The 23,965-nt window shown below is 45.4% G+C and overlaps 1 protein-coding gene across 2 annotated transcripts; it reads right to left on the minus strand.

Annotated features, from left to right (window-relative positions):
• Positions 1 to 1,032: 1,032 nt before the first annotated feature.
• On the minus strand, positions 1,033 to 23,346 carry GTF3C4 (general transcription factor IIIC subunit 4). Of its 2 annotated transcripts, XM_015094120.4 has the most exons (5): positions 22,974 to 23,346; positions 15,487 to 17,298; positions 12,402 to 12,532; positions 9,517 to 9,605; positions 1,033 to 8,125 (listed from the first exon to the last, which is right to left on the minus strand). In XM_015094120.4, exons 1-5 carry the CDS (start codon positions 23,316 to 23,318, stop codon positions 8,061 to 8,063), a joined length of 2,442 nt encoding a protein of 813 aa, XP_014949606.3. In that variant the 5' UTR covers positions 23,319 to 23,346; the 3' UTR covers positions 1,033 to 8,060. The 2 variants fall into 2 exon arrangements, with proteins under 2 accessions (XP_014949606.3, XP_060267635.1); XM_060411652.1 differs by lacking the exon at positions 1,033 to 8,125 and having other exon boundaries at positions 8,711 to 9,605.
• Positions 23,347 to 23,965: the final 619 nt, after the last annotated feature.

Raw genomic sequence — 23,965 nt, forward strand, 5'->3', positions numbered from 1 at the left:
TGAGATTGCACCTAAGTACTGCATTTAGGATTCTTGTTGACTATGACAGCAACTCCATTTCTTCTAAGGGATTCTTTCTAAAATGTTCTGGTTTCCGTCCTCCATGAGCTTAATTTTAGACCCTTTGCTTTTCTTCAGGTATTTAGAGAAAAAACGTATCCAGTCTAATATGGATTAGTTATACCTGCTCCTAGGTAGGGCTTGGATTTAGAGAGCCAAACACTCCTGACTTGCAGGTATGTTTTGTTTCAGAACCGCAGGATGTTCTGTTTGCTTCACATGTTCACAGCCTTGCCCTCCCGCCTCCGCTTCCTAGTGCTCATCTGACGTCACTCTAGAATTTCCTCTGGTGCTTTCATTTTCCATTCTTGTTTGCCTGAACGTGTCTGACGTTTCTGCTGTGCTCTGAATCCGAGGCTGGAAGTTACTCTCAGCCCCCAAAGGCCCCTTTTCACTGCCTTCTCATCTTCACCATTTCCACGAGAAGTCATCTTTAAATCTTACTACTGTTTTCTTCTTCTTCTTCTTTTTTTTTTTAAGGTTAACTTGTTTTCTTTGGAGAAAATTTTTTTTTTTTTTTTTTTTTGCTTAAAGTTTTTTTCTCTTTGATCTTTCAGCAGTTTTATTAGCACACATTGAGGCATGTTATTAATTTTCTTTCTCCTGTTTGGTGTTTATCTAGCTTTTCTGGTTGTTCTCACCAGGAGGATTTGTCTGAATCACATGCTTATTGTTGATGAAATCCTGGTAATGAGCACTTCACTTCACCAGATGCTAGTCAACTGACATTAAGTACATGTGGTCTAACAGCGTACTGAAGCTGTCTGATTTCCCCTTACGTTCCTCAACTTGTTCTAGAATAAACTACTGAAGGCATACTGCATTGCTTCTGGGGTCCTTGCTGATGGCCATTTCTCTGAGGCACAATTCTTTCCCTTCTCTTCTCTCAGCACCTTTGCTGGTGCTGGGTAGGGCAGAATGTTTCTAACCCTTGCTACAAACTGGTGAACCCGACAAAATATGCACACGATATACAAATAACTTGATTATTTTATTTATTTTGAATTAAAAAAGTGGCCAAGATAACAATACTAGTGGCTCTGCATACAAAACACAACATAATTGAGGTTATTTCACATTTACAAAACTGCCATTATGTACAGCACTGGATATTCACAGCAACTCTAATAGACTCTAAGTACTAGAATCATAAAGAGCAATTGAGGAGGGGATCCAAAATGGGAAAAAGTTTAAAAAAAAACCAATGATCTTTCATAACTGGAAAATTGGCCAACCAGCTAACTGGTAAAGAAAGAGAATTGCTATCCTTTCCTTTAGTAATAACTAAAGTAAGATTGCCCCATAGGACTGCATTTGACAAACACCCTACAAAGTTTCCACTTCATTTTCTCTACAATCTTTCCCACTTTAAACTTTGCCCAGAGACTGCTGCCCTTTTATCATATAAAAGCTCAGGACACTAGTATATCTTCAGGGCAAGAAGATAACTAGTGCCATGGAGACAGCATGGTCTGCTTCAGCTCAGGAGACCCAGCTGAAATCCAAGGAAGAATTTTGCCCTCTTCCCATCATTAGTACTTTGCAGTTCTCAACACAGCGGAGAAAGTAAACCAAGCTTCCTCATAAAGGTGGCAGGAAGATACTCACTCCTTCTCTGTGTCACCAGCACCTACGCTGTGCAAGGCACTTCACACTCGGCACCGCAGGAACTCCCAAGACAAGACGACAGTTCCTGCCCTCGAGGAGCTTACAATCTAATTGTGGACACTATGTACATATGTACAGTGCAGAGAAGCAGTGGATTCCTCTGGATGGGGTATTCCAAGCAAAATGTGCTATTTAGTCTCAAGGCTGTTTTACTTACACACTAAAAGTCTAAAACACACCACCTAATCAGATGGTAAGAATTTTTAAAAGTCCCCTTTCTATAACCCAAGTTTTTGGATGCCTGTTCTTTTTATTTCAAAAAATATTGCATGTAAACAAACACATAGTTTGAAGCCAAGCACAAAGGTAGCACAGGCACAGGATAAACATAGAAGATATACCGCTATACATAACACACTTATTTTCCTATAGTCTTATTTCTGTATACACAAGATTGATACTCACTTTCCTTTCATACACCGAAGTACAAATCTGTGTCAAAGTCTTTAAAAAGTCATAATTCATTTTGCATTTAATTTTGTATTAGTACCAAAAACAAAACACCTTTGACCTCACCAATCTATTAGCCAAATGTCAAACTGATAAAATACAAAATGCTTCAAAGCCACCACCTCTTACACCATCCCATGAGACCACTTCATGGGACCTTTTTATGAAACTAACAGGATCTCATGATAGTGACGTAAGCAAGTTTTTACCTTAGGAAAAAATTACAAGATTTAGAGTTTTGAAATTCAATTCCAGTCAACTCATTAACAGTATTTCCACTAGGGAGTCTGCACCTTCACTTTATCATGTCAGTATGAAAGTACCATCATTCCCTGCTTTGCGGCCCCTCCCAAGCCTGGAATGAACGGATAAACAGCATGCAGGGGAGCCACTAATACTGTGTTAAATAAGCTCGCTGTCTAGGATCTCAGATCCTATACTAAGTCTCTCCCCTGGAGTATAGTTACAACCTAAAAAAAAAAGCAAGATAAGAAAAGCTGAATCACCTAATCAAAGAGGCTGTGGGGGGTGGGTGGATGGATGTTAAATACGCATGTACCAAAAGGACTAAACTTCCTTATAGGACACCTATATATAAACAGTCACTTCCCTGTTAGAACTTACTGATCCCTCAGTAGGTTTGCAGAAATAGCCATCATAAAACACCACACATGCCGATGGGAGGCTGTACCCACCTTACCAGACTCAGGCCAGCCAGCCAGTCCTGACGCTGATGTGCATCTGTGCCATGGAAACTAGTCTTCATCTTCTGAAAAACCCAGCTCTATACCGGGACCGTGATGCTGTGGTGAGTGGTCATTAGAAGCAACTCTGCAAATCTGACTTAATTCAATATGCGCTGTGCTTAGTCGCTTAGTCATGTCCAACTCTTTGTGACCCCATGGACTGCAGCCTGCTAGGCTCCTCTGTCTGTGGGGATTTTTCAGGCAAGAATACTGGAGTGGGCTGCCATGCCCTCCTCCCAACCGGGGATCTTCCCAACCCGGGGATCGAACCCAAGCCTCCCGCATTGCAGGCAGATTCTTTACTGACTGAACCAGCAGGGAAGCCCTCATTCAATATGGCAGTCCAACTGCACACACTCTAACATCAGTCTGAACAGCAGACACAAAGATCTCAGCTCCAAAAACTTCTTTCAGGGTCAAGAAAGAGCAGTGCAAAGCTCAATGCCTATACGACTTGAGACATGGCCCAAAACTCTGCTTGCAGCTGCCAGGTGATGCTTCCACTAAGAGCTGCAGGGCAAGCGCCTCACTTGAGCTCCGTTAGAGGCATTCTAACAGTCCAACAGTGTTGAGGGGGAGGCTAGATGCTCAAGCCACTGTGTGGTGACCAGCCCTGCCGAGCTCCACAGACACGGGGAGTGGTGGGAGAGTGCACGGCGGTGTTCACGCTCCACAGCCCATGGCAGGCTAGCAGAAAGAAATGCATTATCTATCTGGCTATTTGCTGTCTGTGCTGTCCAATCTCTAAAATGGAAAAAAAAAAAAAAAAAAAGGCAAAATCTACCTTTTATTTAAAAATTTGAGGCCTGCTGACCTGGAACATAACCTGAATTTTTGCTTGTCAGGACTTACTGGTATGGGAAGCAGAGCGGGTGTGGCAGGGAGCAGAAATGTAGTCCATTCTGCCTGAAATCCAGTCTGGAGGTGCTGGGCACTCCAACAGGGAGACTTTGAGGGAAAAATCAGATACAGTTTATTGAGCTCTTAACAGCTAACACTATTATATTACCTTCAGCAAGAAAAACTACTGTTTAATAGTTTCTTATAGGAAGGGAAGCCTTCTAGGAATGTAGCTTTTAGAAATTTTATCACAAACCTAATTTTCTATCAGACAGATAGCTCAGAGGGTGTCCTAAGGCTGAGAGAAGGAAAGGGAGAGAAATAGAGAGGGCCTCTCCTGGCAGGAGGAGCGAGGCAGAAAGGGGCCAGGAGCAGCGGGGACGGACGGAGGGATGGGCCTGTGGAAGTCGGACACTGACAGCACCCCTCCTTTCACTCTGGGAGCTATGGCAACTCGCCTGACATGGTTCAGTGCTGCCCAGGGAGCGGGGACTCCATAAATGCAGCTCCATGTTCTTCCTGACAAGACCCATGAGCCTTGCTTTCTTCTGCATCTTAGCTCACACCATCACAATTACAACAGAATATATTTTAATATTTAATTATTACCCCGTGACATTCTTTTAACCTAATTAACTGGTGACGGCTGCTAACAGGTCTAGTCCCCACGCCCAACATTAACATTATCAAAAACTTCCTAGAGGGAGAAGCAGAAAAATGTCACACTCCACCACGAGCTTCGCCAGTGCTTCTAATAACTTCTGACATTGAAAAATAATTGGTAGTTTTGGCAGATATGATAGCAGGCAGAGATGGCTTGAAGTCTGGGTCATGGACACAGGAGGATTTCAGAATGAATATCAGGCCTAACAAGCTATCAATTTCCTATCTAGGATAATGGGAACAAACTAACCTTAGGCAGGGAAGACGTGACACAGGTGTGGATATCAGGTTCCCACGATGCAGTGCTGCCCTGGCTTCAAAGGTCCAGTCGTGGGGGACCTTTGCTTCTGCGCCGTCACACAGAGCAGCGGCATCACTGCCACTGCATCCACACCTATAGAGCCACAGAGCCTACAGAGCAGTGACAGCTGAAATTAACTTGAAATACACCCCCCAGGCCAGGGACATTTCAGGATGGAAGAGAGCGTACGGTACAAGTAAACCAGGAGAGACGGCCGGTCTGAAGACTCCCAGTGTCCCACCCACTCTTCCAGGGCTTCACTGCTTGGCACTGTCACCATGTGAGCTGACGTTTGGGACATTCAGAAGGGTACTGTGTCTGTGACGCTGCCATTAACTCACAGTCACCTCTCACCCTCACAGGTCAATGGATTAACCTCCATGGAAGAGGGGAGGGGTGAGGAAACAGAGGAGGACTCCTGACTCAATGGGCAGAAGTTTAGGCTGAGGCAGGTGTCAGCTGGACTTCAAAGTCTTAAGAATGCTGTTGGGCAGAGCCCCTGTACAGAGAAGCCACTTTCCAGTAAAATAGTTGCCAAGTTTACCCCTACAGATATACAGAATAATAACTCAGGCAACCCTTTTTAAGTTCACTCCTAAGAGTCAAAATTTCCCCCCAAATGCACAATAGATTTGAATAAAAACTTAATGTAAGTTTTAAATGGCAGCCCCACAAAGTTCCGCAATAAGAACAGAACAAGCACTAACTCTGATCTGTCGTTGCTGCTCAGTCCCTCAGGCGTGTCTCTTTGGGACCCCATGGACTGCAGCACGCCAGGCCTCCCTGTCCTTCACCATCTCCCAGAGCTGCTCACACTCACGTCCATTGAGTCAGCGTGCCATCCAATCACCTTGTCCTCTGTTGTCCCTGTCTCCTCCTGCCTTCAATCTTTCCCAGCATCAGGGTCTTTTCTAATGAATCAGCTCTTCACATCAAGTGGTCAAAGTATTGGAGCTTCAGCATCAGTCCTTCTAATGAATATTCAGGACTGATTTCCTTTAAGATTGACTGGTTTGATCTTGCAGTCCAAGGACCAAAAAAGTAAGTGAAACTAAGCCTGCTATGGCAGAGAAGGCAATGGTACCCCATTGCAGTACTCTTGCCTGGAGAACCCCATGGATGGAGGAGCCTGGTAGGCTGAGTCCATGGGGTCGCACAGAGTCGGACACGACTGCAGCAACTTAGCAGCAGTAGCAGTAGGCATGCCATGGGGCTTCCCTCGGGTCACACAGAGTCGGACACGGCTGAAGCGGCTGAGCACACACACAAGCAGGCACACTACGACTGTACAAACCGCAGCAAGGCCGCGACAGGACCTCAGCTTTTCCTGCCATGCCTGCTGTAAAGGCTACAACTTTCTGGATTGTGCGCTCCATGATCTTCATGAGACTTCCCTGGTGGCTCAGACGGTAAAGCGTCTGCTGGCAATGCAGGAGACCCGGATTCGACCCCTGGGTTGGCAAGATCCCCTGGAGAAGGCAATGGCAACCCACTTCAGTACTCTTGCCTAGAAAATCCCATGGACAGAGGAGCCTGGTAGCTACAGCCCATGGGGTCGCAAAGAGTTGGACACGACTGAGTGACTTTGCTTTCACTTTCTTTCTTCATGATCTTAATGCTGCCTAGCTCTCGTTCTCTTGATAATCAATTGAACATGGTGAACCCTGAAGTCTGGACAAACACTCCACTTGAAATTGCCACCAAAATGAGAAAGACAAGCAGAAGACACCAGCAGAATGAAACAGCAGCAGAAATGCAGAATTAAACACAGGGGACAAAAATTTGAATGGGAAACAAAAGACATTTCCAAGCAGACTGTTTGGAAGCGCCTCATAAAGGCCCGTCTCCAATATGTATGGACAGAGGGGGAAGATAGACACTACAGGAGGGAGCAGTGCTTGTATTACATGCTCTCCAAAGAATAAGAGTTTCTCAGCAAGTCACCTCTGGGAGACAGTGGAGGACAGAGGAGCCTGGCGGGCTGCAGCCTGGGGGGTCGCAAAGAGTCAGACATGACTGAGAGACTGAAAAAAACAACTACTCAGTGAGGGCAAAAGTCTTTCACTAAGGACACAAAAATGAAAGCATGAAGAAGTGTTAGTATCAGTTAAATTTCACATTTTGTATTTCCTATTCAACTTCTCAGAAACAGGCACCTTTTCAAGGTGCGGGCATTACAGTCCTGTTAATAATTAGCACCAATCCCTCAGATACTTATTTAAAAATCCAAGAACACTGTAGTTCTAGAATGTCTATTTTTGGTTTTAGGTTTTAAGACCAATTAACGTCTAACATCTCTTAACAGCCCACAGAAAAATACCTGTGTTATAAATACCAAGGATCTTTGCAGAGAGAAGGCATTCCCAGGCTCTGGTTGACCCAGCCACATACACCATAGCACCAAGGCTCAAGGGTCCACATTCTGAGCTGTCCAGCTCTCTCTAGAAGTCTCTAGACAGACTTGGGATAGAAATGAGACATCTGAACATGTCAACATGAAAAATAGTAAGGGTTTTAATACTAGGAGAAAATAAAGGAGAGAATATTCTTTTTCCTCTATGTACAAACATCTCACCTGGTCATCACAGTTAAGTCTGAAGAGAGGTGTGACACAGGTTAACAGGAATACTATGACACCCTCATACACATGGAGGAGTTGGGGCAGAACTGACGACATGGGAGAGATCGTTAAAAAACAAGTCACAATTACGAGAGTCACCTGATGTTCCGACACATTAAAACTAACTTTAGTCTTGGCTTTAACCTCTTAAAAATATATAGTTTTAAGAAAATGGTTTCAATACGCACGAAAAAAAACTGGCGGGATGCAGATCTGAAGCTATTTGTTGAGAACAAAATATCAGGCCCACATACTGTTTTAGACAGTTGAGTATCTGCTAGACACCATGTGCCATGTGCCTGGTAACTAAAGCCTCCTGAAGCCACGAGACAGTTCCAGACCTGGGCCAGGATTAAAGCCTAATTCGGCCTAGCGAGGCCCTTACCCACACTCCCTAGAAGAGGTCACTCTGTTGAGAAACAACAGGGTATCCACTGTGTTCAAACTGCTTCAGTCAAGATACTTCAACACTTGAAAAATAAGTGGTAGGAGTGGGGGCTAACATTCATCTCAAAATGACTTAAGATCTCCGCACACAGTCCCTTTACAGATATCCTGTAGTCCCTGGAGATGGAGCACACACTTCAGCAGGGAGTTCCCAGGCTTACCGACCGTCACAAGGGCACCTTTCCACTTGTGGAGGCCAGGCCTGCGCCAGCGCGTCCCAGTGCTTCAGGATAGACGACACTCTCTGTCTTCCCACCGTGGACACTCAGAAGACAGGAGAGTCGCAGAAAGGGCAGGGGCTCTGCAGTAACCTCTTGATCCAGTCAGGGTCTGCCAAAGGGAGACGAGTGATGGTGAGTGCACACTTCAGAGAAGGCAGTCAAATGGGACACGCCCTGGGCCGACCAGTGTGCACATGTGGGTATTCTGGCCCCAATGCACAGAGGTCCTCACTGTAACATTCCAGACGAGGCTGGACTAAAGCTGTGGTTCCCAAAGTTAAATGTGTGATGAAACAGGAAAATAAAGATAACAAGCAAGTGTTTCTCATACATGGTTAATGTTAAAACTTACTCTGAAAACACTGTGTCGACACTCTCCTCCTTTTACAGAACTCCCTGGCCTGTGAAATGCTCTGCCTACTGGTGAGTACTCTCCAGAGCTCAGAGATTCCCGTTCTCCACAGGAGCTGTATGTGGCTCGGTGCAAAGTCAACTGGCAGGTGTGCTTGTTTTTGAGTTTGTTCCCATCTTCCCTGATTTCCTGTCTAAACTGTAAACCAATTCTCAGTTGCAACAAGTGTTTAAAAGTCCCCCAAACTTGTTTCAAAATACTGCAGCCAGAGGAGAGGGGGAGGAGGCCTAGAGAGGAATCAAAAGATTATGAGCTGACGATTTCTGAAGCACAGGCACATAAAAGTTTCTCATCCTCTTTTTCTCTACTTTTAGGATTACATTTTCCACAATAAAGAATTAAAACAGAACATAACATGCCAACACATCCACTTCTCAGAATTAGAGAGCTTCAGCCAGTTTACAGCAAAAATCAAGAAGGCTGTGTGGTTTTACACAGAACATTCTGTGTAAAACATTTGATACCACACGTTACCCCCAAAGTGTACACCGCCGTACACGTGCTGTCTAGTAAGCTCATTTGGTTAGTGTGATATTAATGAACCTTAGGTTATAAACTGGCATTCATGTGACTATTTAAATCGTCAATTCCTGGTTCATGTCTATGATCTTATTCCAACAGTTGATTCAGGAATGTGCACTTCGTCACTAGGGCTATCAGGAAGGAGAATATTGATGAACCAGAACAATAGCCCCACCGTGTCTACTAGAAGGATGCCTCCAGGTTCATGTCCCGTTTCAGCAAGGCTGTCTTTATCTATGTTACCAGCTGCAGAGTTTTCATTCAAATATAATCTACATATGCCATCTAAAACAAAGTCACTGACATTTTTTGAATGAATAATTTGCAGTGACAGAACAGCAAACTGCAGCCCTACTTACTCACATAGTATAATGCTATTTGGATGTTGGTGATTCCAGTGATCGTATGTTAATCGGTGGTGGGTTCATAACAACACTGTACAGAGTAAAGCGAACCTGCTCACTGTTCCCAATAGCCAAAGACCGAGGTGGGGGAGAGGGGGTGCCCCCGAGGCATCAGCATGTGAGTGTGCTCAACCCCCCTGCCAAGGCCAGGGGAGCACCCACCTTCTGGAATTGGATGGCGAGCGATGCTGTCATGGAGCAAACACCTTCTGTATATCAAACTCTGGCAGGACTGGTAGGTTAGAAAGCACCTGAAAGCAGAGAGATGGTATCATCAGTGCTAGCAACAGTGGAAAGCAGCACAGCGTTGAGGGTTAACTCACCACGGACAATTATCCTCAAATGAGTTAACTAAGTGAAGGGCAAAAATGGTTGACAAATTCACAGCAACCATGTATCCCCCTGCACAGGACAGCTGGCTAGACCCACCACACATTAGTAAAGGGGAAGTGCCTGTGTCAGGCTAAGCCAAGAGATACAAGGCTTCTAATCCAGACAGTCACTGCAGCCTGGGAAAGAATGCAGTCTGTTTATACCCGACGATACTGTGAGTTTTCATACGTTAAAAAAAATCAACTATATATCAGAAATTATTGCTAGTGATTTTTAAGATTAGGTACAAGCACAATGTTTAAGACTAATGGCACAGTGGTGAAACCTTGAAAGATATAGAAGACACAATTAGCGGTACAAAAAAATAAGGGCCATAAACAAACGCTCAGAGATTCAATTCCATCCAATGACCCTTCACTGAGCATCGGCCAGGATCTGGCAAGTAAGGGCAGGTGGGAGCAATGGGAGGTCAGAGAGAGCTGCTGGGTTCTGCAGGGAAGGGTTTCTGAAAGCTAACAGGATTTAGGAAGAGCAATAATGAGTAAATCACACAAAGAAGGGAGGTGGGGGCACCTGGGTGCATAGGAAGAAAGCCTATACCTGAATGAGAGCAGGCACCCATTCTCACTGGAAGTTACTTCAGTCAGCAAAAATGCAAATGATTTTTGTGGAAGAAGCCATTCGAGTGACAACAGAGGTTACACGTGAAAACTCTGGAGCCAGAAGGCCAGGTTCTCAGCTCTGCCACTAACCACCTGTATGACTGTGGACAAATTACTGAACATCCCCAGGCCCCAGTTTCCTCGTCTGTGCCCAACATGTGGCTTGAGGTGTGTGCTGCTGAGCACCGTGCCTGGTGCACTGGCAGCACCAAGAAGCGCTGGTTGCTGTTGTTACAAGACCACTACTATTCCTAGTCTCCCCTGAAACGTAAGTCTGAACAGTTAAATTAGAAAAAAGTATAGGTATACAATAAAGACTGGAAAAAAATCCCAATATCAGTCAACAAGTGAGGAAATAATGGAATATCCATACAATGGGAAACTCTATGGCTGTTAAGAATGGAATCTATCCACTGATATAGAAAATAACCACAACATTTTGATAAGAGAATCAGGACATTATTAAGGTAGTTATATGTAGTAAAATCCTGTTTCTATCGAAAATAAAAGTAAACAATTTAGCGAGTGCCTATCACATATCAGACATTGTTCCAGAAATAGCCAGGAACAAAACAACAAAATTCCCTGTCTTCACGAAGCTTTCTACTCTAGAGGGAGGAGAAAAATCCAAAGTAAAAAAATATATTAAGTAGTGATAACTGCTAAGGAGGGAAACAGAGCCAGGATGAGGGATGAAGGCTACCAAGAGGGGAGAGGGATGTCATTGGGTGTCATGATGTTAGGCAGCCTGGTTGGGAAGAAGCCCTGCTGGAAGAGCGGTCCGAGCAGAGAGGACGGCCAGTGCAGATGTCCGGGGTGGGAGGGATGTCGCGTGTACGAGGAAAGACATAGAAGATGGGTTGGGAGATAACTGTAATAATCTGGGCAAGAGATGATGTTTCTTGGACCAGGGATGTAGAGGTGGAGGTAGTGGGAAAAGCTGGATTCAAGTCTGAAATGCCTTTAAAACTTCCAAACAAAGCAACTGAGCAGGTGCTTAGATATGAAGCCTGGACTGAGGGAAGAGATTCAGACTAAAGTGATGTTTACGTCGCCAGTGCACAGATCATACGCAGCAGCCCAGGGAGAGAGCTGTGGGCTTCCCAGGCGGCTCAGTGGTTACAAATCCACTTGCCAGTGCAGGAGCTGCAGGCAACTTGGTTCGATCCCTGGGTTGGGAAGAACCCCTGGAGAAGGGAATGGCAACCCACTCCAGTGTTCTTGCTTGGAGAATCCCAAGGACAGAGGAGCATGGTGGGCCATAGCCCACGGAGTCGCCGAGAGTCGGACATGACTTAGCACACACACTGTAGGGAGAGTGCTGATAGAAGAAAAACAGGTCCAAAGATGGACATCAAGGAGATACTGTGTCCAGGAAGCCAGACGATGCAACGGTGCTCTATGGAGGAGGAAAAGGGCGGGATCAACAGCGTCAAACACAGCCCACAGGGCCACAGAGTGGTCCTCTCAGAGTGAGACTGAGGAGAGAGAAGGGGAAGACTTCTACCCTTTGTTAAACCAAACAGTACAGGAGCACTTTATTTCCTATTAACTTTATTGGCCTTTGCTTTCATCATAATGATTTTTTAAATTTCAGCACTAACTTCAAAGTAAAATAGTATTGTGTGTTAGTCACTCAGTCATGTTTGACTCTGTGACCCCATGGACCATAGCCTGCCAGGCTCCGCTGTCCATGGAATTTTCCAGGCAAGGATACTGGAGCGGGTTGCCATTTCCTTTTCCAGGGCATCTTCCCGACCCAGGGATCGAACCTGGGTCTCCTGCATGGCAGGTGGTTGCTTTACCATCAGAGCTACCAGGGAAGTCGAATATAGTATTACCAAAACTAACAGAGAAACCCCTATTACGACAAGCAGTTACAAAAACACTACTACTAAAGGGTTTCAGTCAAACAGATGGAAAAAAAACCACAGCAGGTTTTATGGCAGCAGCTTTTCTCCAACCTGATGGCATGGGCACCATACCCTTTGGATAAACACTTGACAGTGGTCTGTGGGGCACAGAGCTGGAAAACGCGCAAAAGCAGCTTACCGGAGCCAAATGTGGCCATTGGAGCAGACGGCCTGCTTGCGATCTGTGAACGGCAAGATTTCCTTACACAAACTACAGTGCTCAGGGAAGGTCTGCTTGTTCATCTTCTTTGAGATGTGTCCAATCAGCACCTAGTAAAACAAAGGGGTCAGTGGCACTTCATGGTGAGCACAGGGCTTCCCAACACCAAGGAGAAAAGGACAACTCCGTGGCGTCTTCCACCAGAGAGGAGTGCTGCGTCCCCACGTGGGCCTGCCACACTGTGTAGAAAGTAAAGAAGCTGGACCTTCAACTTGCGTCAACTGGTTGAGTAAAATAAAATAAATTCAGTCAGGCACCCCTGTGACAACGGTGAACTTTACTCACTAAAGGAGAAATGTTCTGAAACACAAATCTTATTATTTGCCTTTACTTGCTTCTGAAAGGACTTCAGAGTTCTGTCAGAAGACAAAGTATTCAGCTATCCTTGCAATGTTTGACTTTTAAGGAAGAAAAGCACAATCTGTACAGGCAAAGTATCATGTGAAATACTAACTCTAAAACAAAACAAATGTCTGTTCTTTCAGAAAAGCTTACAAAGTAAAAAGATGATCGAGATTAAAAATAATACCTTCTCCTTCTGATGGTCCAAAGACCCACGACCAATCTAGTGAGCCCGAGATAGGAGACCCGCCAGCCCCACAGCAAAGGTATGGGGGACCCGCTGTGGAGTAGGGAGGTAGACAGGGGAGCTTGCAGCCTTGGCCCTACTTCAGTTTTGCTTCTTTCTCTGCTTTATTAGGATTGCATCACTTCAATGAAAGTCTGAAAAACACTAAATCTACTTCATTATCTTGTTGGAAAAAACCTTCACAAGCTACGTTTTTGGGAGGCATGGAATATGTCAATCCTTAAGAACCACTTTATCTTATTAGCAGATAATGGCTTTCAAAGTTATAACCCATTTACACTTGAGCTCTCGTGTAAGAAGAACTTACTAGTTTGCCATTCACTAAAATTAGCTCACTCATGTTCTGAAGGGTATCTTAATAGCTCAGAAGGGTGTCTTACCTACTGTGCATATAATTTGCAAATTTAAAGTCCACTAACTTTTGACTTTTTTTAAAGGTCTTGAGAATTCTAATTTATGGTCCCTTACAGCAAGGACAACTACTGTACCAGGTTTGAAAAGATTCATTTTAGGTACACAGAAGGATTTTAAAACAAGACATGTATTGTTTTCAATCTAAACTCAGCTGCTGTAGCTGGGCAGAGGTATAATCTTCCTTTCTTTAAACTGGCTTTGTTGGAACCAAGCCAACTGTGCTAAATGTAGCTTTTCATGCTCATACAGCATGTGCAATAATTATGCTAAACCACTGCAAACCAACCTCCATTTTAGATTTACTAATAAGTTTTTGTTAATATTTTACACTTATAATATCCTTACTTGGTCCTACGAACCAGTGGTAACCAGAAAACTCCTTCACATCATTGAGATCACAATGAAACGATCTTCAAAAGTTGACTTTCGGAGATGAAAAGTCAGTTACATGAACAGTGGATCTTAACTGCTCCTGAGTGTGAATGAACACATGGCTGCTGTACATCAGTAAACAAAAGGTGCGGCAGCCAGGAGCTATCACGTTACCGCTGCCCAAGGGTGAGCCCTGAGGGAACTCAGGATGGAGGTAGGATGGGCCCCATCCAGCTTTCAGCCGCTGCGGTGCCCCCAGTGGGGCATCCTAAGGAGACTGAGGCTGAGAATCACAGGATATGTGGCCCCAGACAGCTGAGGTACACATCACAGTAATGATTTTAGTGAGCCCAGACCCTCTTATCTTCCCATACAGAGAAAAGCCCTAAATTCCTTAACCTGATATGTCTTGGTTTCCTTATTTGCAACAAAGACTGACTATGGTCTTTTGTGTAAAAACGCTTATATATCCTAGCTCCACACCCTTGCCCTTCTGGTGCAGTCTCTCCGAGTTATCTTAGATGCTGTGTCCCAGGCTTAAGTCCTCAGTTTTGCCTGATGAATAAAACATAAGTCAACTTTTAAGGTTGTGCTTTTTCTTTTCCAGTCAACATCAGATTGTTGCAAACATCCTTAAATAAGTTTAGGGGTATTTGGATACATACACACAACTTTCCAACAGAAAAATGCAACAAGTGACTTGTGAATGGTTTAACATTATGCATGAAGATACCTGAATTTATTACCTTCAATTAACACTTTAGATTTTAGATAAGACTTCAGGCAGTGAGAATAAACATCAAATTTCAGAGTAAAAAGGACCATAGTCTTGTCTTCTTGAATATTTTTAGTATACAGTATGTTCCTTAAAACAATTTTTCAGGATTTTAGAAGATGTTAGCTTAGGATTCCTGATTAAAAAGTCTACACAACACTGAACTGCACAAAATTAAAGGCCTCTTTCCTCTAGGAATTCGCAGAACCTTTAGAAGGACGATGTATACTGGAAACCTCGAACAGAAATACGGCTTGGGATATCCCAAGCTTGGAACCCTACTGTTCTGTCAGAGAACTTTAATTCTGTGAAATACGTTTTAGATAACACTGTAAGGTTGTTTACCACCAAAATAAAGATTATACTCAGTTTTTGCGGGGGGTGGGGGGGGGGTGGGGGGAACAAACACACAATGGATAATCGTTTTACTTCCTATGCCCTTGTAGGCTAAATCAGAAAACCTCCTGAAGTCCTATCAAATGCAAAGAATCCCCGCCACAGGCCTCCCCCTCCCAGAAAGATCTGCAGACAGGAAGGGGAGGGAGGGCCTGTCATCCTTCCCCTGCAGTGTCTGCCCAAGTTTGCTCCTGGAGCTTATCCACAGGCTGAAATCGCCCAAATTTTGACCATCAATCAAAGCGCCAGTAAGAGTAAGAACTGACATAACTCTTAGTGGGACATGAATATGTCCTCTGCATTAACCTGTTTCCTATTTATTTTCCTGCACCTCTTGCTCATCAATTACCTAAAAATGTCAAAGCAGAGGTTGAGTTTTACGAATTAAGTTTAAGTCATTTCTTTCTCGTGAAGCAAGCAGATTTTTTGGTTTTCAGTTTTTGTCGACAAACACCTACCCGTGCGGTTCTGTCATCATACTCCTCATCAGACATCAGGAAGTTACAGAGTCCCCTGGTGGGGATGCTAGTGTTTTCTGTGATCCAGGTGTGCAGGTACACTTCGCCCAGGACTCGCTTCATGTGCTCCCTCGTCAAGTGCATTTCCACTGCTTCAATTTTTCCCTGGATTTCAAGGAGTTTCTCTTCCATTGGCTCTCGGCCTCCAGTATCCCCAGATTGAGGGAGTGAGTCCTCTGTGGGGTCCTCTGGATCCCCGTCTTTGCCTTGCTTACTAATCTGTTTGGAAGAGGTGCCTTCCTCCTGCTGTTCATCCTCAGCATTGCCCATCCCAGGTGAGTCAACTAGTAAGATTTTTGAGTCCTCGTGGGTGGGTTTGCATAAGGCTTCTGAAGGGGTTTTCTGCATCGACTGGTATAAAATCCTCAGGAGGAAGAGTTTGAAACGCCAGTAATAGGTGGCCCCACTGCTTTCAATCTTTTTTTCCAAAGCTTCATGTAAAAATTGAGGGATATGCTTATCCTTTAAAATCTTCCAGCGTACTAGGTCTATTAAATCTACCTGCTTAAAGAGATTCTGGACAGAAGACTCCAGAAGCTGAGCAGCTGCCTCTTCAAAGGTTTTGAGAGTAACGAACTGAACCTGGTAGTTTTTGTTGACAGGATGGAGGCCGTTGACCATGCCCTCAGTGGTGATGACGGCCAGGTACGCGCCGCAGGGGCTCACGGCTATCCCGTGTGTCCTCACGGAGCCAAACACATCAGAGAGTTTAATCAACTGGTGCTCAAACTTCAACGCCACATCTGTGAAAATGGGGATCAGCTGCCTCACCTTGCCGTCACTGGAGCAAGTATACACCGTCCCATTCTGCTTGTCGGCAGTCATGGAGACGATGGGCAGGGAGTGCAGGCCTGTGACGTGAGAGTTGTGAACATTCAGACCTGCTTTGGAGATCAGGAGAAGACACCAAAACACATAGGATCCTCGTGCGGCTACCACCAAGCTACAGCTGCACTTCTGGTAAGGGTGATACAGCGGCACGCACTTGATGCTGTGGACTGGCAACTGGTCCATTTCTTTCCACAAGACGACAGGCTGCCTTAAGGTGAAATAGCCTTTGACTGCTTTAAGATTGACAGGAAGGATTTTTACAGGCCCGAAAGCACTCCCCACAATAAGGCCGCTCATTTTCCGATTGTTGTGCTCGTATTCCCACCAAAACAAAACGCTAGGAGAGCTGATTCCTGACTCGATGGTGTTGCATGAAGAGATGGACTCCTTCCCTGCGAACGGGAGCTGGAACTGCCACACGGCGATGTTCCCGTTCTCGAAGAGGACCGCCAGGAGCACGCTGCCCACGTCGCGGCACTCGTTGTTGTGCTTGACCTGCTGGGTGGTGCAGATGCCCGACCACTCCATCCGCACCGGCGCCTGCATGCTGTGTCGCCTCTGAAACTCGGCGAAGTCCCTGAGACTGCCCTCCGGGGCCTCATTTCTGGAGAACCTGTAGCTTGTCTCATAGAGACGCTCTCCGTAAATCTCCGTCAGGTCCACCAGCTGGACCCACTGCAGTCTGTTGAGGTTAGCCTGGATGGTCAGGCGATTGTCCATGGTCAGTGCGGCCAGCAGGCACCTGCCGTTAGCGTCACAGCCCACGGGGGACCAGCTAGTGTACTTGAACCCTCTCAGCGGTGGCAGAGCCTTCCCCTCAGGGTTGAACACCCTGTCCAACATGAAAGTCTGACTGACTGTGGGGTCTTCAGAGGTGGCAAACCTCTGTTTGCACTCGGCAACCTCCCTTTTTGAGCCAACCTGAAAATAAGATATAAAAACTATCAGATAAATATTTCATTCGAAGAGGAACAGATTTACATTGCATAGGGTGGATTAACTGATCCACATACATATGTACAGTAATTTGACATCAATTCTATTAATACTGACACGACATGCATTTAAAAGATCAAGTACATGTCTAAAACTTAAGCATTCACTCAGGAAATGGCAATTTTTAAAATTTTAGTTTGTTTACAGGAAATGGCAGTATTTTTAAGGGTCAGAGAAAGTGCTGTGGTTACTCACAGCCTGGTTCCCACCTCCTTCTCAGAATTAACAAACGCAGTAGCAATGACAGAAGTGTACTTGATTCTAAAGAGTCAACTAAGCATTCTGCTAAACTAGTCACCAACAGTAAAGGAGTTCAAAAGTCATGAAAACACATGTATCTATATCTATATATAAATATACATATATCTTTGATACAATTAGATGTTTGGATTTTTAACAACGCCTTTGCAATATAAGTCTTCCATCTGAAATTTCACTGACAGATTACTCTGAGAACCAGCTCCAATAGCTCTTTCCATTGTTTCTACAGAATAATGTCCACCCTGCCTTCCCTGGCTCCCTCTTGTGTAGAATTATCTTTCTTCCTGTCTGAACCCATCTATCCTAAAAGGTCAAGCTCTATGAGACTTTCTGAGAACATTCTCGCTTTCACTTATCTCTCTCTCCTCCAAGTTTGCAACATACACGTGCAGTTCTATTTATTTAATGTCGAGGTATACAATGGTAAGCTCTTTAGAAACATTTTTAAAGGAACATTAAAGATAGAGGAGAGAGAAATGACCAAAAGAAGGTGATCCAGAGTCATAAGAAGATAGCCAGGAAGACTAGAGCCAAAGAGAGCAGAGGTCGGAAGTAGGAAGTAGGAAGAAGGACCTGATCTACTGTCTTGTCTTCTCTTCCAAAGGGAAAGGGTACAGTAAACATGATCAATAAGGGATTCTAGCCTAAATATACATGGATATAACAACAACAACAAACTCACTTTAAATGAGTTTAAGCCCCCAAGCCCAGAAGAATTACACTCCAGAACATAGAAGATGAACTCAGAACTATAACATTCCTCGATAAAGCTCGGACAACCAGAAATGTGTCAGAAAACCATAATGCAATGAATAGTTAACTGCTAGATCACACTAACAAATAAGCTTATAAAGTGGAAGGTAGATAAAGATGCCCTGGAGAAGGAAATGGCAACCCACTCCAGTATTCTTGCTGGGAAAATCCCACTGACAGAGGAGCCTGGCAGGCTAGTCCATGGGGTCACGAAGAGTTGGACGTGACTGTCCACACAGACATAGATACAAATCCAACAAATGAATTAGAAGACTAACTTTTTCTGAAGCGTGTTAAACAGAACATCACTCTACCAAATTGCCCCTTGAAAAAGTTTTGTAACTAAAACTGTTTTGAAAGTGCTGTTTATTACACATTATTCCCCCTTCAAGAGTTGCAGCTGGGAGCTACTATGGAGTAGCTCTGTAGCTGCCATAGAGCTACAGAGTTACCTGAACTTTTTTTTAACAACAGAACCTTATGGCGTTGGTGGAGGGGCGGGGCAGTGCAGGGGCAGTTATCTTTCTTCATCCTAAGTAACACTCTGGAAATGGGCTCTTAGGCAGTGTATCTTAATTGCAGGGTAGTCTCTTGGATACACCTATGGATATACTGGAGAAATACAGACCAGAAATTCCAATTAAATAGAGGTGTCACTTGCTAGTCTGTTAATAAAACGACGCTAATCAAAGCCCACAGCTTTGTATGGGGTAGATAAAATTTGATTGAAAATCTGCAGATTGCCTGGATTCAAATCCTGGCTCTGTCACATACTGGCTCTGTGACCCTGAGCAAATTGTTTAAACCTTCTGGCTTTAATTTCCTCATCTATAAAGAGTGCAATGACACATTCTCGCAGAGTTAGGAAGGTTAATTAAGTCAATATATGTAAAGCATATATTAACAAATACTCAATAAATATTATCTGATGACAAGTAGTAGTACTCTCTGAGGATTCAGTAAATGTTAATGAGACCTAATAAAAGTAAAATGCAGGTTAGGTAGGTATTAAGTTGTCTGCCAAATGGAGGGTAGATATAAAATTATTCACCAAATCCCATAATACTACAAACTAAGCAATAATCCTCAGACTAGGATAATTTACTACAATAAAAACTACTATAGAACTGAAAATAAAGAGAAAGCATAACTCCAAACAGCAGTACAGAATGAAATAAAGGAAGCTCAAGCTTGGTCCTAACTCACAGCAGCAAGAATCCTTGATAGGATGGACAGCAGCTTGGATGTCAGCCAGTAAGGAAAATCCTTAGGGTTTTGTGCAATAATTTCCATTTTAGGTAATCTGAATTAACCTACTGCACCTCCCCTCAACTCCACACATCACAAAACTGGTTAATGAATCAAAACAAGTACTCAGATGCCCCAGGAGCATGTTAGTTAAGAGTCCAGCTCTCAGAGGCTGACCCCCAGTCAATCTTTTCACTATATGCTATCCTGTTTCTAGTTGGCCACTATGACAACTAATCAGCACATACTTTGTAAGCACCTAACAAAAACTCACTTGAAGCTCGTAGACAGTAAGCTTCTTGAGGGCAGGAATATAATTCCAAAGACAGGAAACAGTTATTTAACTTAGTGGAGTAGATGGCGTTGATATTACTAAAGTTCCTAACAGTTGAAACAAACAAAAGTAGTCATGCACGTATTATTAGATTTTGGAACTGTCTGCAACTAGATGATTCACTAAATCAGCAGTCCAGTGGGAAGAGAAATTGCAAACTTGTTCTTAAGTCACTACTTCACTGGTTCTCAGATTTATGCCATTCGCTTTTATATCAATGCCCAGGACTGCTGCTGTTAAGTTGCTTCAGTCGTGTCCAACTCTGTGCGACCCCATAGATGGCAGCCCACCAGGCTCCGCTGTCCCTGGGATTCTCCAGGCAAGAACACTGGAGTGGGTTGCTATTTCCTTCTCCAATGCATGAAAGTGAAAAAGGAAAGTGAAGTCGCTCAGTCGTGTCCAACTCTTAGCGACCTCATGGACTGCAGCCTACCAGGCTCCTCCATCCATGGGGTTTTCCAGGCAGGCCCAGGGCAGTAACTTGCAAAGAGCAGACAATATGTGAACTATTATTATAACTGTGTATTTTCCTGAAAAAACACATAATCTAAATAACGATCAGAGCAAAAGCTTTAAAGAGGTTTAGCATCTAGCCTTTTAGCAGTTCTACACACTAAAACTGTGATCTACGTTGTAGGAGTCCATCTTCCTTGTTGGAGCAAACTGGCCAGCACCAAAGAGATTGCAGTCCCCAGGGCCTACCAGTGGGCAGCGCCACCAAAGCACAGACTTCCTACACTCCCACCATCACTCCAGCGTTACCCTTCAGAGGCCTCTCTCAGAACTGCAGGGGCATCTCAGCCTTCATTTCCCAGGCAGGGCCTGCGAATTAGACTGCCAACTGACCAGTGCTTTCTGTGAGGTGCACACCAAAGCAGAAGGGGAAGACACCACTGACTAATTTCAGGAAAGCAATTGATTACTAGAGCGATATAGAAGGATTTCCTGTTACTCATTTTCCAGTTGTGGAACCAATGACAAGAATCAAATTTTTATCAGAATACAGCGATAAGAGATAACTTTGTATCCATAGCCAAAGCATTAACCAGAGTCCTTCCTTCATATTTGCATGACTGTTTTTTAACCTGAGCATTTACAGTGTGCCAGGAGCTGTGCTAAGTAATCACATGTGTACATGTGTGTCCATATAGGTTGCCATTTCCTTCTCCAATACATGAAAGTGAAAAGTGAAAGTGAAGTCGCTTAGTCGTGTCCAACTCTTAGCGACCCCATGGACTGTAACCTACCAGGCTCCTCTGTCCATGGGATTTTCCAGGCCAGAGTACTAGAGTGGGGTGCCATTGCCACACTGAGACACACTTAAAATTTTCTCTACCTGATGTGCAAATAGTTAGCAACAGTAAGTTCCTTTTCAGCAGAGGAGACACCTTTTAAAACCCCTCTGTTTTGCCTCCCTCCTTGAGTGTTTCTCAGTTTCATAGGATTATCAACATCTATTCACCTGACTGGTTTATCAGTTGAGTTGCTCAGGCGTGTCTGACTCTTTGTGATCCCATGGACAGTTGCACGCCAGGCTTCCTTGTCCATCACCAACTTCCAGGCGATTGGTTTATACTTGAATCAATTTGTTCACACCCTGTCCAAGATCTTTGAAAGCTGTCATACAAACTTATCAATGATCTAATTCAACATCAAGCTGTCACTTTCAAACTTGGATTAATAAAAGTGGTGTGGGTTCTCTGCACCCCATTCAGTTACTGATCTATATTTTAAATGGCTTGGCAGAGTAGTTTTTTTTTTTAACTTCTCATTCACAGAAACACTTTCTCTCTATATAGATACATATTACAACTTATTACTACCTATTATTACATTGTTGTTTCTGACCTGTCAAAAGAATGAATGCAAGCTTCAAGAGGACAAGGATTTTGTTTTTGTACAATGTTTTACTTCTGGAGCCTAGATTGATGTCTAGCTGATAAATTGTTGCTGTTGTTTCAGTCACTAAGTCCTACCAACTCCTAGCCCACCCTATGGCAACCCCATGGACTGTGTAGCGCCCCAGGCTCCTCAGTCCATGAGATTTCCATAGTGGTACTCAAAAGTGTGTTGAAAGAATGAATGTACACTTGGATAATCACACATATGCATACAGGCCTATAAAGGAAATAGTAATAAAGTTTTAATATTTTTAAACCATTAAATGAACAACACGACTTACTACTTTAAAACTTTGAAAATGGTGATGATCGAACAATAAAACTTTAGCAGCTTTAAAGTTCTGAAGGCAAACTTAGTTAATCTGAAGCCTAAGGCACGAAATCTACATGAAGCATTCAATCTATACGAAGATCTTAAGTTTAAGAGTTGCATTTATTTCCAGAAGCTTTATTTTTCATTCTACATCCCAAAGCCTTTTCCTTACTGAAGAAAAACTGGAGTACTAACGCCCGACATCCAGTATCTATCCATCTGCCCAAGATGAGAAGGACCACACATATAACAAAGTCACTGAAACAGTTAAAGACAAAGCAAAAAAAAAAAAAAAAAAAACCCCATAATTTTCTGTCTTCCAAAGCCAAGGAGGCGGAAGAGGAGGGCACATCACAGTAAACAAAGCCAGCCAGGAGCCTCGGGGACCAGGCCCCAGACAATAGGAGCGGGTGGCAGAGGCAGGTCTGGGGTTGGGTCAACAGCTGGGTGGAGCCTAAGAAAGCACCAAGGGAAGAAATCTGCGCCAGCAGCCGGCCAGAAGCCGGGCCGTAGGGAGAACTCGGCTCCGGAGAGGGACGTTCCGAAATGTACCTGTGTCTCGGGAGTGGGTGGGCGATCCGGGAAACTGGGCATACACGGCGTCCCCCCCTCCCCCGCCCTTAAGCTACGGCGGGGACCCTAAAGACTCAGGGTGCGAGAAGGCGGGAATCCCCGGCCGAGGCAAGGGCCCGGGGATTCCCCCAGGGACCCGCGGGGACAAGGCCGCGGGAAGGGAAGGAGGGAGGCGGGCAGGAGACCCCCAGAGCCCGGGGCGGCGGGCATGACTTACTTTGAGGAAGCAGCTGTGGAGAGGGGCGGGCACCGACGTGCGGTGGATAACCAGGTCCTGGCCCGGGTTGTGCACGTCGCAGATGAGTTCCAGCACGGCGATGCTGCGGGCGGTGGACACCGACACGCGGTGGTCCTCGGACCACGCCAGCGGCTCCAGGCCGCTCACCGCGTACTGCAGCCTCACCGCGGGCTCGCGCCGAGTCACCAGGAGGCGGAACGCCGTGCTGGGCCCCGGGGCCGCGTCCGCCGCCGGCTCCTTCCCGCCGGTCTCAGAGCTCTCCACCTCCTCGGGCGGCGCGGGCCTCTCGGCCGCGGGCCCCACCCGGGTCAGGGCCGTATTCATCTCTCCTCGGAGGCAGAGGCCGGGCCCCGGGGCGCGCGCCAACCTCCCCCCCCCTTCTCCTCCCCGCCCCGCTCCGCCCCGCCCCGCGTCGCCGTCCAGTTGCCGCCTCCCGCACCGCGGCCGCCGCCGGGCCCCCAGATTTCCTCAGCGGTGGTTTCCCCCCCTCAGGCCCGGAGCACCGCCGAACCACGAAGGACCCCGCCGTTGCTAGGCAACCCAGCCCCTGCCGGGTGGCCAAGGCGCTGCCTGTCAAAAAAATAAATTAAAAAAAAAAAATCTAACCTTGTAGTGGGGCCGGATCGCGGGTGGGCAAGGGTCAGGGAGTCCCCCCGACCTCCACCCCCGGCGCTGACAACTAAAGTGCTGAGGAGAGTCAAAGGAGGAGGCGTTGGTTCGACGGGACACGCCTCTCCTCTTTCCTGAGAGGAATTTCAAAAGAACGTCAAGAGCAATAACTCTGGGGTTCGGTGTGACTTGGCATCCCTCCACCCCCGGCACAGGCCGCGCCACGAGGGACGGCCCTGTGGCCCGGGGCGCCGCTGATCCGGCCGCTAGTGGCGCGGGCCCCTTCGTGAGGGGGGCGGGGGACCCCAGAAAGCGCGCGCGGGCGCGCAGGACTCGGCGGGACAGCTACAGCGGGGTCCTCG

Source organism: Ovis aries, chromosome 3 (assembly GCF_016772045.2).
Source record: "Ovis aries strain OAR_USU_Benz2616 breed Rambouillet chromosome 3, ARS-UI_Ramb_v3.0, whole genome shotgun sequence".
In the NCBI taxonomy this organism is placed as follows: Eukaryota; Metazoa; Chordata; class Mammalia; order Artiodactyla; family Bovidae; genus Ovis; species Ovis aries.